At 45.6% G+C, this 16,329-nt stretch overlaps 1 protein-coding gene across 1 annotated transcript; it reads left to right on the top strand.

The window, feature by feature from the left end:
* Positions 1-13,817: 13,817 nt before the first annotated feature.
* On the top strand, positions 13,818-14,530 carry UBE2C (ubiquitin conjugating enzyme E2 C). The gene is given in 1 exon segment (XM_088664576.1): positions 13,818-14,530. A coding segment is annotated over 1 exon segment (534 nt). The 3' UTR covers positions 14,352-14,530.
* The last annotated feature ends 1,799 nt before the right edge of the window (positions 14,531-16,329 follow it).

Below are 16,329 nucleotides of genomic sequence, written 5' to 3'. Positions count from 1 at the left end.
TGCGCATCCTGAAAACATGGAGAGGTTAATTGAAGGCATGGGGCAAACAAGCTCTAACTATCTTAGCTTGCCCTTGTTATGCTAACTTCATTGTGCAGACAGATTTAATGACTCCTTATTACCTGGCTTCCTAATTAACCTCCTGCCCCCAAATGGAGAGAGTTTAAAGAAGGCACTCCCAGCACAGGGACTTCCAGCTTCTCCAGGCCTCAGGGTGAATGGAGATGTTTCTTTTTCAGCCAGGTTCACAGTGTCTTGGTGCTCCAAATAATTTATATTTAATAGCATGGGCACAGGACACTGGCGGCTTGGGAATTTTGCTGTGTTCATGCTTACTGATGCCCAACACTGCTCTATAAAGTTCATGCAATGGAAAGTGGTCTCTGCCCTGTGTTATTTTTGTCACTGCTGATGCTTTGGTAGGAGAGCTGCAGGCCTACATTTTTACTAAAAAGTAGGGCTGATCCCTAAAGCCCCCAACTTAACCACCTCACTCATCACCTGCAAATAACTCCCTACTTACTTTACAGTGGTTCTAGTTATGACTAGAGGCATGCTGGGAAATAAACTGATGGTGGCGGCAATCATGTCCAATACCACTGCTTACCGGTAGATACTTTCCCACTTTCTTCTGTGCCAGAGTCAGGGCAAAAAACACAGCTCTGCTTTGATTTGGTTTCATGCTGATGCCACATAACTAATCAGATTTAGTTGTGTCATCAAATCATGATGTCTCCTCAGTGGCTGCTCCCAGACTCTAGAACCCCCTCCCTGGAGAAAGCTAGATTGGCTCCCTCATTGTTGTCTTTCCATCTGCAGTTGGAGACTTTCTTGTTTCAACATGCTTTCGGGAACTGACTGCAGGTGCCATGCTGTTTTTACTGTAATTATTTGTATATTTTAAACAGCTTTTATATATGCATATAATTCAATTCTGTCAATTATAAATTGTCTTTAATGTTCTATCAATGTTTATTTGTCTTTAATGATCGTATTTTCTATATTTTTACCGGTTTTTAAAAAATACGTGAGTCTCCTTGAGTCCCATAATTATGATGATGTCAGTTCAGAGTTAGTGGAGTTAGCAGAAATGATTTCCCTCACTCTGATTTGGTTTCATGTTGTCACATGGAAAATCAGATTTGGCAACGTGATGACAGATAGGGTTTGGTAACATGATGGCATCATATGCAGACAAATAAATATTAGAGCCCCTTTGATCATGCTTGGTTGTGGGTATGGCTAGTTTGGGTGAACTTCACTAATGATCAGTTATATCCAGGAACTGCTTCCTATAGAAGTTTAGCCCAAACTGCTCCATGTTAGTGAGCATTTTCTGCATTTCTTGGGAACATTTTGCTTATCCATTTACATTGACCTCACATGCCCCCAGTGACATCATTTAATAGCCAAAGGTTCTTCCCTAAATTTATTTCCCATCTTTTTCATCCATAAAGGTGGAAAGTCTTCATTACATATTCACTATTTCACATAAGACTTTTTTTCATCAGTTCTATATTGGTTTCACCATGATGCAAAAAGTGCCTAGTTCTGTTGAAATATCTGAGTTGATTGAATTTCCCCGTCCTATAATTGCTTATATCTAGTGATTTTATTCATCACCATGATGTACCATATTTTTCTCAATCACTGGCCATTTGTTGGTACTGCCTCAAACTTGCATGTCTTAGTTGATACAGTCTGGGTTGCTCAGTGGACGTTGGTCCATAAGGGCAAATGGGGCACTGCTTCAGGAACCTCAGCCTGCCCTTATTTAGCCCTTGCCTGCCTGTCTTCATATTTATAATTCCTTAGTCTCAGCATTGTCTTTGTAGAACTCAGCAGGAAAAAGGATGGGGACAAAACTAAAATTAGTTGGCTCTGCCTGTCATTGGCTCTTGCTCCACCCAGTTGGCCTCCATGCCTTCTGTCCTACTAATCCTAATGGGCACCAGATGAAACCATTTTTTTTAAATCTTTCATTATTGGGTACCTTGCATATTCCTAAAGCATAGTGACAGGAATCATTGATAATTCAGGTACCATAATTTCTCCAATTGTTTGCGTAACCACTTGAGTAACCACTACAATCTCACCACACATGGAGAAAAGTGCCTTGAACTTGTTTACATATTCACACTTCCAACATTGTTATGCTTACATCTCCAGCAGACATCCAATATTGTTGTAAATATTTCACATTATTCACATGAACAACACCAACTGGATACATAGCACTGTGGTGTCATCCTGTTCATTGTATGATGGCAAGCTAGCATCACCTATGTGACTTATCCAGAAAAACAAAAGGCACCTCTGTGTGTTGAGAGGGGAAATGGCTCATTTCTCCCTCAAAGTTGACACTTTGACATACATGGTCTTGCTTTATTTAACCAATATCAATTTATAATGCCCAGTAAGCACTGTAAGCACCTAATACAGGGTAACCAAATTCCTGATGGCATCTTATGCTGAAAGTAAACTATATTTTCATTAGGTTCCCATTATGTTTTTCTGGCATTTTAAACAGCAATTAACATGGTGGAATCATTCTGTAAGTAACCCACAATGCTTTGAATAAATATTCATACCTATCATTTTCTGTCGTGTTTTTTTTTTAAAGACAAGAAGCCCTATGATATGATGATGATGATGATGATGGTGATGGTGATGGAAATACACTGCCTGAGCTGCAAACTTCTAACACTTCCAGAGTTGGGGGCACTTGGCTGCAGGGCTTAGGCTTGGTCCTCTCTCTGTTGTGAACCTCTTCATCTCTCCTGCCAATGTTTGTTACGTGCTCAGAGTCAAAGCAAGAGGTTTTCTGGGCTTGCTGTAGGCCATGTTGCTTTAATCACCGGTGAAAGGAATGTTGAAACCCACCTCCTGCTGTGCTGCAGTGTTAATAAAACATCTGTGCTGGTGTGTGTGTTCCCTCCCTCTCCCTGCCCCCCCAAGCCATTCATCTCTGTTTTTCTACTATTTCCTTAGACAATTTTATGTTTCCCAGTTTGAACTGATCACAGGAGACATTCCAAATGAAGGTTCTATAAGACTATGGGGATTGAAGTAGTCCCCTCTTTACATTTCCCTACAATCTTTCCTGTGTTTGAAGCCAGGATTTGACCAACAACCAAGGATTAATTAAGTACTTATCCATGAATTTCACATGCTTTATAGGAGTCCAGTGTTGCAGACCAAAAAAAAAAAAATGCCCAAGAAGAGCCCTGTTGGGCATCAAGCCAAGGACACGTCTAGTGAAGTACTCTCACAGTGGTCGACTAGATGCCTATGGGAACCCTGAGTGAAGCATTACTCCCCCACCTTTGGTGCCATTCCCCATCACCCTCTGCCACTTGGATCTCACTGTGGCAGCTGCACTGCTGAAATTGCCACTTCCCCCCCTCCCCTTCATGTTTGCTGTATGTGTTGTATGTGCAATGTCCCACCAGATGGCGAGGTGGAGTCCCGTTTTTCTCTACCTGTTTTCACTGTTTATCAGCAAACGTTTTCACCACTGTCCCTCAGACCTTGTGGTGGGCCGGACTATATTTTGGAAAAAAATATGAATGAACTCCTATGCTCCACAAATAATCCAGAGATGCATTTTAAATAAAAGGACACATTCTACTCATGTAAAAACACCAGGCAGGCCCCACAAATAACCCAGAGAGGCATTTTAAATAAAAGGACACATACTACTCATGTAAAAACATGCTGATTCCCGGACTGTCCGCGGGCCGCATTTAGAAGGCGATTGGGCCGCATCCGGCCCCCAGGCCTTAGTTTGGGGACACCTGGTTCATCACAACACTTTAAACTGAAACGCTTCTTTGATGTGTCTGGATCCAGCCTTTGTCTGCTGTTAGTGTCTCTGGGGGAAAAACAAATCTCTCACACCTCCAAATGGAGAGATGGAGGAATAATTTGTTTAGTCTGCTTTGGGCTGACCCAGTTTGACAGTCCCAAACCTACTTGTGGTTTGGAATGCAACTTGTGATCAGATCATACACTTCTTTGAAGTTTGCAATGGTATTTTAGTGTGCAAAAAAGTGCATGTGAAAATAATATTTTATTATTAAATTGTGCACAAATTGCCTATTCTACAGGGAAATGCACCAGAAAAAAATACCTATATTGGTGAAAATATTGTTATAGGCCACCCCAATCCCTGCTGAGCTGTGCAAGGGATTCCAGGAGGCTTGACTACGGAGAACTGAAGATAGGGCAGAGGCTGTTGCAGCTTTAAGAAATATGATGTATCCACATATTTACATCTGAATTTATATGGAGAGAGTCCAGATATTACCTACAGTATGGTCATCTCAAGAGGGGCTTGTTCCCCATAGCATCTCTCCCTGCCTGCCTTCAGCCATTCAGCCCAATATCATTCTGTTCTCTCTCAGTTATTCCAAGCCTCATGGCAAAGGCCCCAAACCCTTACTGTGACATCACACCCAGTTACCCTGGCAACCTTCCAAATCCCCATTTTCTGGTCACACCTCAAGGCAGGTGTGTGTGTGTGTGTGTGTGTGTGTGTGTGGTCAGTTCTCTTGCATTGCCAAGGGCCCTCAATGGCCCTGTATTGTTTCTTAATACTCCTAGCTTGGCCAGGTCATTTTGCACGGGGTAGACCAGGATTTTGTATTTCTCCCTTCATACCCCAAATCACCAAAATCCTACCATTTATTAATTCCTAGGGTTTAGCCCCCTCCCCCACCTATAACAATATACACAAATATTGATACAGAAATGTGTATAATAAAATTACAGTTTTTATGGTACATTCTTCAGCTAGATGCTCCTTCAGCAGCTTTTGCATGCATGTGCATGTAGAATATTGCAGTGAAATATGCAGCAATTTTAGCCACTCCAGGGACTGTTTCCAGCTTATTAACCTGCTGTTGCAGTTTACACTGGCTGCTTTTGACCCTCAGTAAATAATAAATAACAGCCAATTGTCTCTTTAGATAGGGCAAGGATGGAGTACATCTGGCTTTGATTTGGAAAGCAGAAAGCCAATATTAAGTAGGGTGGGATGCTAATCAGTTTCCCCTTGTTCTGTGTTTCTGACTCAGAACCATTCGTTTTTTAAGGGCAGCTCATTGGTTCTAGACATTTGCAACACACCCCAGTGAACATCTATTCATAATTAGGTGTAGAGGGATCTGTCAGTTTCAGTTTCCCCAGTTTCTCATTTTTCCTGATCTTAAATTTTGACTCCACATCTCCACAGCAATGTGAAAAAATAAGACTCTCATCTTATTTTTTGTGTGAATTTCTCCTAATGAATATATTTTTGTATGCAGATTTGAGTAATGTGCACATTTTTTGCAAGCAAACGTCCTTAATGTAATACATTTTTGTGCATTATTTTTGTGGGATAAATCAGCCTCGTATAACCAACATGCTTAGCTCTAATTAATGCATGAAGGGGTTAAGACCATAGAGTAAGCTGTCCTGCCAGGCTTAGCTAGGTCACACTCCCTCACCTTGGGAAGGCTTACCAAACTCTTTGCTCTCTCACTTACATCATGTAAAAAGAAAGGAAAAAGAATGTCTAAGCCGGATGCTCCAAGCTTTGATTGTGTGGCTTTAGCAAGCTATCTTTGTGTTTCTATACAAATAATTTAGAAAATCGCATGAATCTGATCTTTCTCATCCCTGATACAAAGGACTGTAGCTTTGCATCTCAATCCTAGGCATGTCTACTCAGAAGTAAGCCCCATTAGGTTCAATGACACTTCCCGGTAATTGGGTATAGGATTATACCATAAAATAATTTGTATGCTTAATTGATTCAAGTTTCTTTAATTGGGGTGCAGCTACTATCACTATTAATATCTGCACCTTCTTGGAAGCTAAAGCACTTCTAACCTCTCTTGCACAGAAGGTTAGAGGAGCGGAACTGTATGTGGCCAGCTTGTGGTTAAATGGTTCTCTAGCCTAGTGAATGGTTACTGTGGCTGCTGCTGCTGTCTAGATTCTTTGCCACAGACTGCTGCCATCCAGTGCTGGCTTGCTGAGCTGCACTATTTTGAGGCAGGCGTTGTTGTTTTTTTGCCTGGGCTGTGTACACTTCATACATTTTAAGCACTCTTAAAGTACACAACTTCCCCAAAAGAATCCTGGGAACTGCAGTCTACCTGCCACAGAGCTGCAATTCCCAGCACCCTTAACAGACAACAGTTCCTAGGATTCCTTTGAGGGATGGAATGTGCTTTAAACATGTATATATAGCATGCACACAGCCACAGAGAGGTGACAATTAGGGAGGCTAATAAACTAGCTACAAATCCGCAATAAAATAAAGCAAATGCAAGGGCTGGAGGATGGAATCACTTGCCGTGCTGCAGGAGAGCTGTTTAATCCTAGGCATGATGTCAGGTGAACATAACAAGAACCCTGCTGTACGAGATCAAAGGCCCGTCTAGCCTCACATCCAGCTCCCCACAGTGGTGAGCTAGATGCCTCTGGAAAGCCCAGAAGCAAGGTAGAAGCACAGTGGCAGCCCTCTCCCACTGTTGCTACCCAGCAACTGGTGTTAAAAGACACATCACCTCTGATCCTGGTAGCAGTACACAAAAGCACCTTTTGCCTGCCCCAAAACGCAGTCCAAACAGGCTTAAGAACAGTTAAAAGCACCACAGAAAATAACGGCAACCAACATGAAAGACAATAAAAGGAGACACCTGTGGCAGAGGCCTGCTCATCACCAGAGGGGGTTGCTTCTGCAGGGCGATGTCTTTTTTTTTTTTTTACCCCTGATCCTGTCCAAGTCTACCTGTGGCTGTTTCACTTCCCTCCCTCTGGAGGAAAATACATACATACATTCTGACATACATACATTCATTCTGACATACAGAAACTGACACACAGAGCCCAGAGCTGTACAAAACCTGCATGTGCTAATTTTTAAAGCCCTAAACAGCCCTGGCCCAGAATACCTGAAGGAGTGTCTCCACCCCCATCATCCAGCTGAGGTCCAGCTCCGAGGGCCTTCTGGCAGTTCCCTCTCTGCGAGAAGTGAGGTTACAAGGAACCAGGCAGAGGGCCTTCTCGGCAGTGGCGCCTGCAGGGCCGGCTCTAGGTAGAGCCCCAGTGGTGCGGTGCGCCAGGGCGCTGGGCCGGTAGGCAGGGTACCATGCTACGCCCTGCAAGGGCGGGGGCGCCGGAGCGATCTCTGCCCCTCAGCGCCAGGGCGCCCGACCTGCTCGAGACTGCCCTGGGCGCCTGCCCTGTGGAATGCCCTCCCATCAGATATCAAAGAAACAAACTTTTAGAAGACACCTGAAGGCAACCCTGTTTGGGGAAGTTTTTAATGTTGCTGTTTTATCATGTTTTTAATATTATGTTGGGAGCCACTCAGAGTGGCTGGTGAGACCTTGCCAGATGGGCGGGGTATAAGTAATAAATTGTTGTTATTATTAATAATAGTAGTAGTCAGTGCTTTTTTTCTATATATATAAAAAATGATCATACTCATATTGAAATACTGCCCCTCAATGAGGCCAAACTTAGATTCATAAAATGTTTAGGGGTATGTGTCCCCCTGCGTCTCCCCAGGAAAAAAGGACTGGTAGTAGTAGTAGTAGTAGTAGTAGTAGTAGTAGTATAGATATAAATGTAGAAATGATTTCAGTAGCAATACGTCCTGCCACTGTGAGGGAGATTGTGTGCCTGCCTGAACCTGCTGACCTGAACCTCACTGCTAGTGAAGGGCAGGCACTACATTTAAGGACCTGAAGGAGCGTCTCCACCCCCATCGTTCTGCCCGGACACTGAGGTCCAGCGCCGAGGGCCTTCTGGCGGCTCCCTCGCTACGAGAAGCCAAGTTACAGGGAACCAGGCAGAGGGCCTTCTCGGTAGTGGCACCCACCCTGTGGAATGCCCTCCCACCAGAGGTCAAAGAGAATAACAATTAAGGCAGCCCTGTTTAGGGAAGCTTTTAATGTTTGATGGATTTCTGTATTTTAATATTTTGTTGGAAGCCACCCAGAGTGGTTGAGGGAACCTGGCCAGATGGGTGGGGTATAAATAATAAGTTTTATTATTATTTTAGTGTCAAGGTTCCTCCTGCTCGTTCTTCAGACTTTTACTGGACAGCCCTTCAAGTAGGATAGGCCTTCTCTGCAGTGGCTCTCCATTTGTGGAATGTTCTCCGCAGGGAGGCTCACCTGATACCTTTGCATCAGGATAAAACATTCCTCTTACCCCAGGTTATGAACCTACCCAGGTCCTTAGATCATCATCTGAGGCCCTTCTTTGTGTGCCTCCTCCAGAAGAGGTCCATAGGGTGGCAGCATGAAAATGGGCCTTTTCTGCAATGGCTCCCTGTTTGTCAAATGTTCTTCCCAGGGAGGTTTGGCTGGCACCTTCATTGTACACCATTAGGCGCCAGGTGAAAACATTCCTCTTCCACCAGGATTAACATCTTATACGGAGGAAGTGGGTTATTCGTCTGTGGTTTTCTAAATCATATATTTTGTGATTTTGTGTTGTGTTTTTATGTTGTGAACTGCCCTGATCTGCAAATGGAGGGTGGTATTCAAATTTAAACAACAACAACAACAACAACAACAACAACACCCCAGGTCTTTGGCAAATAAAACTATTTATAGCCATTTAAACTGGGGGTATTGCTTTTGTTTGCTACAGTGTTGTGTATTTTTGTGTTTTTATATTGTAAACCACCCACCCTAGATACTAAGATGAAGGGTGGCATAGAAATTTAATAGCAAACAAACAAAGGGTTGTCTGTGAAATAGGTCACATAGCCACCCCAGACTCATAGCTGCCAAGTTTTCCATTTTCTCGCGAGGAAGCCTATTCAGCATAAGGGAAAATCCCTTAAAAAAAGGGATAACTTGGCAGCTATGCCCAGACTGTAGCTCATACAGCATTTCCTCCCCACAATTACCTTGCTGCCCAGCTCTCAAGACCAGCTGCAACACGTGGAAAAACTTCTGCATATCTTCACCAGCTCTCCATGAGTTACGTTGTGCTGGCTGCTCTTTCCCTGCACTGGCTGAGTTTGCATGAAGGTGGGATGAGGAGAGATGGATTGGAGAAGATGCTACAAGGACGAAAAGCTGTCTCACTTCCCTTCGTGCCCAGTAGATGGTGCTGGCAGGAAAGTCTTCGTGGAGCCACTGGCTTCCCTGAGAGTTTGCGCTGGCAATGAACCCCCTCCCCACCTCTCTACGAAGAAATCCCCCCTCCCCTGAGCCCCTTTCCTATCAGCAATGCTGTAAAAATAACCCCGCATGGCTAAATTCACTTTGTGGGACATAAGGAGTTATTTATGACATCCAGAAGATTACCGAAAGAGCAAAGATACACTGCAGCAGTTCAAAAGCCGCAAGGCAAAGCTGCCTTCAAGGCAATGTCTCTCTCTCTCTCTCTCTCTCTCTGTGTGTGTGTGTGTGTGTGTGTGTGTGTGTGCGGAGGGCAGGGAGGTTCTCCAGGTAGCTAATGGAAAATAGCCCTGATTAATGACCGAGTTCAGGCTGTTCAGCTTTCCCCGGATACTACTTGCTCGAGAGCAGCCAGGCATCCCTTGCTTGGGGGTTGGAGGGGGATTCCCTCAGGCCCTGAAATGGAAGCCACTGGAAGAGGAGGTGAGCTACTTTTGCAAAGGAGCAAGCCTTGGGTGTTTTTCAGTTGAGAGCCACACTGACTTCTGGGCAGGCTTCTGTGGACTACATTCCAGTGTTAGGCACATGGTAAGCAGCCCTCAAGGCTAACATGGTCAGAGCCATGAACGTCAATTTTACTTTGATGGCAGGCTAATTCTACACACGCTTCAGCACCCCTCTCTACTCTGCAGGCTAATTCAAGAATTCAACGGCACATTCCAGCCAGGCAAAAACACTCAAGGAGGGTGCAAGAAAGCAGGGCGAGTAAGGGATGTGGCCCAAGGCTAGGGTGTGTGGCCTGGAGAGGCATGAGGGTTAGCCAGAGGGCATGGAGGATCAGAGCAGGTGGATTGTGCTGCCATCAGGGACAGGTCACACATGCATGATTATCCTTTCGTAGAAGTGGTACAGGTAGGTAATTTTGGGCTGTGGCTTTAATGGTCTTACCAGGCTCCCCTGCTCCTTTAAATATTAATGTGTGCTATGTCACTTACGTCAAAATGTGATGAGCCAGCCTTGTTTTGTTTGGGGGCCTTTTTGCTCAAACTCTGAATGGGGTCCTGGATATCTGCCCCAAAGGCTGAACCTGATGATACCATTAAAGTCAAGTGATGCACATGTGAAACAAAAATTGAATCAGTAAACATTTTTACAGGGGTTGGAGCATTTTCTGCAGGGGGAAATATTACCTGTCCATGGCAAGTGATTTCCTCTCCTTGCTGTAATCTTTGGATGTATTCACCGCTTGGATTAGGTCCATCACATTGTGGGAAACATGAATGGAGATTCTCAATGTGATCATCTCAGTCTTTTTTATGATTAGGTCAGCTTCCAGCATATAGTTGGACTTGGGAACTTGCTCCCACAGGGGGCAGTGATGGCCACCATCTTGGATGGCTTTAGAAGAGAACTGGGCAAATTCATGGGGGAAGAGGGCTATCAGTGGCTATGAACCATGGTGGTTATGCACTGCCTCCACTGTTGAAGGTAGTGATTCTTCTCAATACCAGTTGCTGGAAACCATAGAATAGAAGATCACTCTCATGTTCAGGTCCTGCTTGCATGTTTCCTATAGGCAGGATAGGCCACTGGCCTGATCCAACAGGCTGCTCCTATGTTGTTATGTCTGTGAGGAAGAGAGAAAAACCAAATTATTTACACCATGCATAATTAATTCATGGAACTGGCAAGGCAGATTATTTACTTTGGCTTTAGGACACAAAATGGCACGGTATAAAACAATAACATCATGATATCTCAATACGTCTTGGTGATCACCAGTTAAGATGCATAAATGGCTCATCTGGTGGGTAGTGTCTCAAAAGTGATTGGCCAAGTTTGCCAATCAAAGTCTAGTCCAGGGATGAGGAACATATGGCCCTCCAGATGTAGTTAAACTACAGTTTCCATTGACTTTGACCACTGATCATGCTGGCTGGGGAGTTGCAGCCCAATAACATTTGGGGACACAAGGTTGGGAAGGACTTTACTAGAGAATTGGCCTAAGAGACAATCTCACAGAGGGTCCTGTAGGACAGTGTTTCTCAACCACTGTTCCGCGGCACACTAGTGTGCCGCGAGATGTTGCCTGGTGTGCCGTGGGAGAATTACTTTATATATAGTCAATATAGGCACAGAGTTAATTTTTTTAACATTTTCTAATGGTGGTGTGCCTCGTGATTTTTTTCATGAAACAAGTGTGCCTTTGCCCAAAAAAGGTTGAGAAACACTGCTGTAGGAGATATTGTGCACTACTGGAATGAACAAAACAGGCAAGCAAGATCTGTATAACTGCATCAAGGACAAGGCCTGCCAAATGTAGTTGAACTCCAACTCCCATCAGCCCCAAACAGCCTGATTATTTGTCAAGGGTGATGGGAGTTGTAATCCAGTTACATCTGGAGGGCTAAACTTTCCCTATCCCTGGACTACACTATGAATCTTTGGATATGAAGCCTGAGAGACCTGCAGTAGGAGTTGGGAAATTCACATCTATATTTGGAGCAGCAACCCCCATTGCTTTCAAATTAAGAGTGTTCCTTGTAAGGTAGGGTTGTCATTCTTCTGTTTATGAGCTGGACTGGAGAGGTGGGTAACGTGTTTGGGGACGCAAAAAAAAAGAGGGTTTAGGGTGAGTTTTCTGGTCAAGCAGGGTGCTAGCTCTGGACAGCCTTCTGACTGAACCAGACCTCCAGTGGGGATTCCAGCGCCGATTAGGAACTGATTAAATATTAAAACAATTCATTTTGTACTTAAACTGTTTCAATGGCTCCTGCTGACAGCAGCTTTGAAGTCAGCAGTGAGAGACAGGCACTCTTTTGTTTCTGACTCACTCGTGTTGCGTGTGTGTGTTTTCCATGGTGGAAACAGCCAACCTGGGAGTTTTCATCATAAGCACTCAGTTGACTGACGCAAAATGTGTGCAGGGCTGTCAGAGAAGGCAGCCTCAGTACGTGAAGGCGGTACTTGCATTTGTGGAACTTATAGAGAAAAGGTCCAAGACTTGGTGTGGGGAAAGCACATGAGATAGCTAGGTGTAAGGAGGCCTGTAAATGCTGGAGCAGTTGATTACATATTGCCTGGTGGGTGGGGTTGCTTATGCATCACTAAAAAAAGAGGGCAAAAGAGGGTGCCGGTTTGCATAAGTTTTGCATATGCTGATCCAGGGGAAGGAGAACCTCAGGCCTGGGGGGCTTCATGCAGCTTCTCAGGCCTTCAGACCCTTGGAACTTTCCCCAGACCACAACTACTTCACTTGTCCTCCTTCACACCAAGCATGTTTTTGCCTGCCTGTAGCTTATGTGGCTGCAGGATAGATATGGTGTGCATGTGTTTGCAGAAACTAGTCTCCTGTAGAAAGGTAAAAAATTCAAATTCATTGCTCTGTCCACTTTTGCCTCTGGTCCCACCCACCATAGACATGTGCCCCCTGGGAGGTACTACAGCAAAAGGGCCCTGAGGCTGAAAAGGGCTCCCTACCCCTGTGCTAAACCATAGGTATAGGTGCAAATTTAGAAATAATAACTGTAATTTTAAAGGGAATGGCACATCTCACCATAGTATGGAAGAATGTGACTAGGGGGCCAGAGTGCATGCACCTTCTGCTGCCAGGTGCTAACTGTGGGTGGGCCACTCTGCTCTCATTTCTTAGGGTACTTTAACTTTAAGCCAGATTTGGACAGGACCTCAAACATGTGTAAAATAAGACACATGGTCCATCCTATGTCAGTGGTCTCTATTTGGGCTGTGCATTGGACCAGCCCAATTCAGGGAAGCATCCATCATCCCTACCCATCCACATCCTGGGTTGATTCAGGCTGCATGTACATGGTAGTTTAATTTAATTTTCACGACGTAGGGAAAACTGACGAGTTCCACATTATATTTGAGCTTTCGCATGATGTAAAGGCAATTTCTGGGTGTATAGTGGAATATAGTGTAAGTTTAGGTCTCATTTCTGTGTTATCCGCTGCCAGGAAGAAACGAAAACTGTTTGCAAGTAACATGGAAATGAGTGGTAAACCTGCACTGTATTCCTCTGTAGTTCCCAAAGTGGATTTCACATCACGCGAAAGCTCACATGCAATGTGGACATTAAGGGTTAGGGAAATGTCATGAAAATGGAATAAACTGCCATGTGAATGCAGCCTCTTTCAGTTTGGAATCCAGGACTGAACCAGATCCAGTTCATAGCATCAGTCTCTATGTGGGTTGGATCTGAAGGAGGGGCAGGGTCGCTGTTCACATAAGGCCAGGAGTGGAAGTGAAGGACAGAATTTGCAGCCACTTGTTTCTGTGCACCAGTGAGCAAACATACAACTGCAACTCTCTCTCTCTCTCTTTCTCGCAAATGGAGCATGCACAACAGGGATGTCAAACTGAGTTCGCTGTGCATGTGCAAGAGGCAGAGTGGGCCCTCACACACAACACGTATCTCTTTCCTTAGTGCATCTGGTTGTTGCTGCCCCCCTGCTCTGTCGGAAGTTCAACTGATACCAGGTCTAAAACATGCCTGGAAGTCGGAATCTCCACCCCCCCCCCTGTGATGAAAGCAAAGCACTTTGCACTTCCATCTCCCATTTTTCATTGATGGTGTTATCCAGTGCCCTTATTATTTTAGCACAAGAAATTACAAATGCACAGGAGGGCGCAGCGCAGGCGACGACCGCTCAGCCCAACATGGCCTCGCAAAACACTGGCCCCGGTGCCACTGCTGCCTCCAGGTAGGCGGCCGAGCCCGGCAGCGCCACCGCCCGAGGCTCCGTCCAGAGCAGGCTGCAGCAGGAGCTGATGACTTTGATGATGTCTGGGGATAAAGGGATCTCGGCCTTCCCAGAATCAGACAACCTCTTCAAGTGGATCGGGACCATTAATGGAGCAACTGGGACGGTGTATGAGGACCTGAGGTACAAGCTGTCCTTAGAGTTCCCCAGTGGGTACCCTTACAATGGGCCCACCATCAAATTCCTGACCCCCTGCTACCACCCCAACGTGGACCTGCAGGGGAACATCTGCCTGGACATCCTCAAGGACAAGTGGTCTGCTCTCTATGATGTCTGAACCATCCTCCTCTCCATCCAGAGTCTGCTGGGAGAGCCAAACGCCGAGAGTCCGCTGAACACGGAAGCTGCAGAGCTCTGGAAGGACCAGACAGCCTACAAGAAGTACCTTCACGAATCCTATGCAAGGCATATGAAGAACCAGGATACCTGAAGCCCCCCCTTTCCCTCCCCCTGCCCCATTTCTGTCTTCCGTCTCTCCACCCTGGTGGTATGTCTGTCTTTGCACCGCTTTCTCTGTGAATGTCACACTGTATTATAGACTTGTTTTTAAATTTATTTGGCATTTTGTCCTGTGGATTAATGTATAAATAAACCTGTTTTCTTTTTTGGTTTTTTTTCTAAAAAAGAAAAAAAAGGAATTACAAATGCACAGAAGTTTCCCCTCCTGCCTCCCCCCCCCCGCACTGTGATCCACTCACGCTCCCTCTGCTCCAGAAGGTCGAGGCTGACAGAAGAGCTTTGTGGGGTGTGGGGACAGGAGGGGTGGTTTCAATTGTGCAGGCGTAAATCTTTGCACTAATGGACTGAGAGGCTTAGCACTGCTTCGGACCCAGGCCTGAGGCTGTAGTCCATTGTGTCTGGTCCTGCCTCTACTCTGGGAGGTCCTCTGAGATGCAGAGGATGCAGCTTGGGATGCGACAGCATGTGCATGGATCAGGTGGCAGCATAGCCCTTGCCCCCATGTCCTCCTCGTGAGCTTCCCAGTGGCACCTGCTTGGCTGCAGCGGGGAAGAGGATGCTGCACGAAATGGACCTCTGGTCCGATCCAGCAGGGCTCTCCTTATAATAGTTGTGTTCTGCAGAATGCAAAGAAGAGTATATGGTGCACCAATCTGCAAGAGAATCTTAAGCCCCCCCGCCCCCTTTTGTGGTGCTGCTCAGTCTGTTACAGGATGTAGAAGGTTACTCACTTCAAACAGACACCAGCTCCCTGGTCAGCTAGGTGGGGAAGGAAGAAAGAGGAGGTGCTCCCCCTCCCTTTCCCCATATAATCAGAAAGAGCAAAATCCGTTCCCTTCCCTCTGTTCTTCCTTCCCCCCCTCCTATACACCCCCCCCCCACTAGTGGTGTGGAAGATCGGAGCAAAATCTCTACAGAGCTCATTATCCCGCAGCCCCAGCACTCTGGCAAGGGCGGAGAGGTCCTGCGTGGAATGATTTGGAGATGATTTGTATTTAAGACATTCAGCTTTTCACATCGCTGGGGGAAGCACCACCAAAAAAAAAAAGGAAGGAAGAAAGATAGAAAGAAAGAAAGAAAGAAAGAAAGAAAGAAAGAAAGAAAGAAAGAGGGGGAAAATTAAATAATTGAAATAGCAAGGTGGAGGTGGTAAGGAGGGAAAGAACTGAAGGAAAAGGAAAGGGGGAGAAGGAGGAGAAGGAAGGTAAAGGGGAGCGCTGCCACATTCAGAAATGACTATATATCCTGAACAGATTTGGCAGGTGAGAAAGTCCCAGGAGCTAACTAAAGGCTTTAAAGAAAGAAATAACCTACTGGGGAAGAGCAATAGCTCAGTGGAAGAATGCAGAAGGTCCCAGGTTCAATCCCTAGCATCTCTGGGTAGAGCTGGCAAAAGCTGGAGAGTCACTGCCAATCAGTGTTGGCGATACTGATACGATACATAGACCAATGCTCTGAAGGCAGCTTCCTGTGTTTTCTGGAACCTAATATCAACTTTTGTTTTGTTTTAGAGGTGGAGGTGCTTAGTTCAGCATGTCGAAAGCTAGAACATTCCTGAACAGAGGCGCCAGCTTGTGAGGGGGAGGGGCAATATTGTGCACATGAGACCAGAGTCCTGACATTGTGCACATGACATCACGATGTCGTTTGGCATTAGGGATGGAGCTGAACATGGCAGCCACATGGCTTCAATGGCTGGTGGCTCCTCCTTTTAAAATGCCAAGTGAACGTAGGGTTGGAAAAGGGGCAGGGAGAAGGAGATACCATGTCTTCTTCCCTTCTCCTGCTGCACTGTGAGCAGAAGGGTCCAATCCTGCTGGGTGCTGCTCTGCAAGCTTGTAGAGGAACATGCATCAAGACTGAATCCTCTCTCTGCTCACTAGCGAGTGGACAGAGGATTCAGTCTTGCTGGGGTCTGCTTCCCGAACACACCGGCAAAGAAGTGCCCT

This window comes from Zootoca vivipara, chromosome Z2 (genome assembly GCF_965207765.1).
Source record: "Zootoca vivipara chromosome Z2, rZooViv2.hap1.1, whole genome shotgun sequence".
Taxonomy (NCBI): Eukaryota; Metazoa; Chordata; class Lepidosauria; order Squamata; family Lacertidae; genus Zootoca; species Zootoca vivipara.
Note: the sequence above shows the minus strand (reverse complement) of the source record. Positions and strands in the feature narration are given on the sequence as shown.